Here is a 3,392-nt window from a genome sequence, read left to right as displayed (position 1 = left end):
TTTAAATGAAATTTTAGTTTCCTTCTTTTTATATGCACAATCGAGTCTGTGTGTTTCGAGCTGCTCTGATGTTTTGAAAATTTGTCCACAGGAGCAAGAATGTACGTTGGGTGCACTGTGGAATCGGATTTGATGTTGTTGCAATATAAATTGGCTTTTGAATAGTTTTCCACAAAAATCGCATACAATGTCGTTTCGCTTCACTGGCTTTGTTCTCATCAATTCATGGGATTGAGATTCACTTTCAAGTTGTTGATTTGAGTCTAAAACGATAAGAGATATTTGAAAATGTTGAGTAATTGGTTCATTTTTGATTGAGCTTCGTCATGCTATGTGTAATGTGCATATCCCAAAATATAAAAAAAATTAGCTGAATTAAATATCAACATTTTTTTAAATATTTGATGCAGAAGCACCGTATCCAGCTCTCAAGACGCATATAAATCGTAGTCGTTTATACATTGCGTGTTAAAAACACATTGTACGCTCGTATTGGTGACTACGATTTATATGCGATTGACGTTTTTTTTGTTCCAAATTAAGAGATATGAAAACAATAACAAATTTTAGTATTTGCAACATCAAATATCAAAAAATATTAATGTTTGTTCGTATACCCATATAATTCATTTGCGGAGTAATTTTGACGGTGGCGGGACTGTGCGGAGTTTGGCGGAGATGACATACAAACTCTGTGTGTACGAGGGTAACAGCACTTCTATGTGCATCATTCTTACGCAGATGATTAGTAACTTAGTTGTGTGTACGGCTACTAAGATGTTCGTTTGGAGAAAATAAATCTATGAACAGCAAAGAATGCTGTTGCACTCGTACACACAGCATTTGCATGCTATCTCCGCCGAACTCCGCACAGTCCCGTCATCGACAAAATTACTCCGCAAATGAGTTATATGGGTATGATATACATATAGTATGTTTTTAATTCAGTTCCCTTACCTTCAAAACTAATGAGATTTGTGCCATCATCAACTATTTCTTCCTTGAGTTGGATATCATCCTTGATTTGTGTATACGGCTCTTCTTCATGCTCTATTTGGGATTGTGTAGCACTGGTTCCGGCCAAATCGTTATGAATTTCTCGTTTTTGCTGTGAATTGAATGGTTCAACTGTTTGTCGGTGGTCATGGACACATTTCGTTTTATGGGACAAAAGTTCCGCTTCATTTCGAAATATCTTGGTGCAAATTTCACAAAAATATGTTGATCCATCAGAATGAAAAGATGCCATATGTTTAGACATTCCCCTTTTTCTCAATACCTTGCCACAAATATTGCAAGGAAGTATTTTAGGTTTTTTGTTATATTTAGGATTATGCATCCAATTCATGTGCTGTTTAAGGCATTTTTTTGAAGGATACACTTTTTTACAAATATCACATTCGAAATGACCTTTTTCGATAGGCTTTCGTTTCAACAGACATACAGATTGATGCAGCGACAACTCCTCTTCGTTGGAAAATATTTTACAACAGCGTTTACAAACAGGTGTTCCTGTAGAATACAGTATTAATCAATAAATTTACAAAGGTTCGAATTGGATCCAACTGTACCTTCAGGCGAATGATATGCTCGCTTATGTCGTGCTATTGTTGTTTTATTAAACATTTTACCGCAATCATTACATCGAACCTTTTTTCTTGTCTTACAAAGACAGCCAGCCTGGTGTTTGGACAATTCTTGCTCATTTGGAAATTCTTTGTGACAAATTCGACAAATATATGTACCTGAAAGGTAGACGTTTAATTAAATTATGATAGTATGATATATTCAATAAAATACATACCCGGAGGAGCATGTTGAGTCTTTTTGTGAAGTACTAGAGATGTGGCCAATAATATTTTACCACAAATGTTACATCCAATCTTACGTTTCTCGTCATTAGTCTTTATGCTATTTATCAGTTGTGGATCGCTCTTGGGTTTGTTTTCTGAATCTAATTGTGTGCATTCCAAACTATCTTCAATAATATCATCTACAACTTCATTCATTGGCATTGGATCGATTTCAATTTCGTTATCATTGTTCATTTGGGGAGCCAACAGAAAATCATCACTATCCTCATTCTTGAGGACAACATTCGCCTGTTCACATTCATCGATTGACTCTGTTATTACGCGTTCGTCAACGCAAATTGACTCTTTAATCATAGAAAAAGTTGTAGACCAATCATCGTTGTCACTTCCACTGGCAGTAATGTCATCTTCAGTCTCAGTTATGTATCCCGAATGATTGACCGGTGACGATGCTTCAGTAAATTTCTCAATTTTAACATCAATCTTTATGCATGTTACAGCATTATGTCGAGTGTACAAATCACTACCGATTCGAATCAAATTCTGGTCGCATTCGATGCATGTTTCGTGGGCAAAATGCTGTAGAATGTGGTCATCTTTTTCGTTGGCACTGCCAAATGTTTGCGGACAAAATAAACATTGATGCACTGAAAATAACACGATCGTTTTAAAATTGTTCAAATGTGTAGAAAAGATGACATCTTACCAGCTCTAATTGCATCCATTATCAAGACTATCTCGGTGCAATACTTTTTTTGAATGTAAAATCAAGAAACTTCGTTTCCAAGTTTGTTTATTATCAAATGTCAATGAAACTTGTACTTGCTTGTACCGTGAACTGAATTGTCAACTTCAAAGTGTACTGCATAAGTATTTTCTTGAGTATTTGTTTTCGAATGGTATTTAATGTGGATACAAATATAGACTTATACAAACAATTAAAATTCAAAAGCAGATTTTGTGCCATTTATTCTATTATCAATGACAATTGGACTTATTTTCATAGAAAATTCATGTCTATCTAAAATGTTTTTATAATTTTTCATGGCGATTGTCTTTTTGTATATTAACCATCTCTTTTGTAGACAAGTCCGTGCACCTTTCTCCTATGTCTATAGACACCGGAAGACGAACTGAATTCCTTACTGCATCCTTCGGTTGGACAGATATATTTTCTTCCCGAATGGATCCTCATGTGCCAGCTTCTACCTTTGGGCGAGACGAAATACTTTCCACATCCTTCAAATTTACATTTTATATTCTTTTCGGCCTTATGCGTAAACTGATGATGTCTGAACGATTGGCTGAATTTAAAACTTTTTCCACATATTGAGCATACGAATTTTCGAATATTTAAGTGGACGGCATCATAGTGAACTTGAAGAGCAGACCTTCCCAAGCAACGTCGCTCGCATAGTGAACATTTGAACGTTTTCCCAAAAATATGCTGCCCTCGTGCGTGATTCGTTAAATTTTGCCACCCTTTAAACACCTTATGGCATAAGTAGCACTCAAGTGTTTTGTCCAAAATTTTAAATGAAATTTTAGTTTCCTTCTTTTTATATGCACAATCGAGTC

General features: G+C 35.3%; 1 protein-coding gene across 1 annotated transcript; it reads right to left on the bottom strand.

Annotated features, from left to right (window-relative positions):
• Positions 1 to 105: 105 nt before the first annotated feature.
• LOC116351888 (zinc finger protein 3 homolog) lies at positions 106 to 2,539 on the bottom strand (the record flags this gene model as incomplete). Its single annotated transcript, XM_031784044.1, has 6 exons — positions 2,521 to 2,539; positions 1,805 to 2,461; positions 1,572 to 1,745; positions 1,390 to 1,512; positions 958 to 1,128; positions 106 to 263 (listed from the first exon to the last, which is right to left on the bottom strand). Coding segments are annotated over exons 1-6 (1,302 nt in total), but the record flags the coding sequence as incomplete, so codon positions are not given.
• Between the last annotated feature and the right edge of the window lie 853 nt (positions 2,540 to 3,392).

Source organism: Contarinia nasturtii, unplaced genomic scaffold (genome assembly GCF_009176525.2).
Source record: "Contarinia nasturtii isolate CC-2019 unplaced genomic scaffold, AAFC_CNas_1.1 Cnas_scaffold_6541, whole genome shotgun sequence".
Lineage (NCBI taxonomy): Eukaryota > Metazoa > Arthropoda > Insecta > Diptera > Cecidomyiidae > Contarinia > Contarinia nasturtii.
This window is presented reverse-complemented; position numbering and strand designations above follow the sequence as displayed.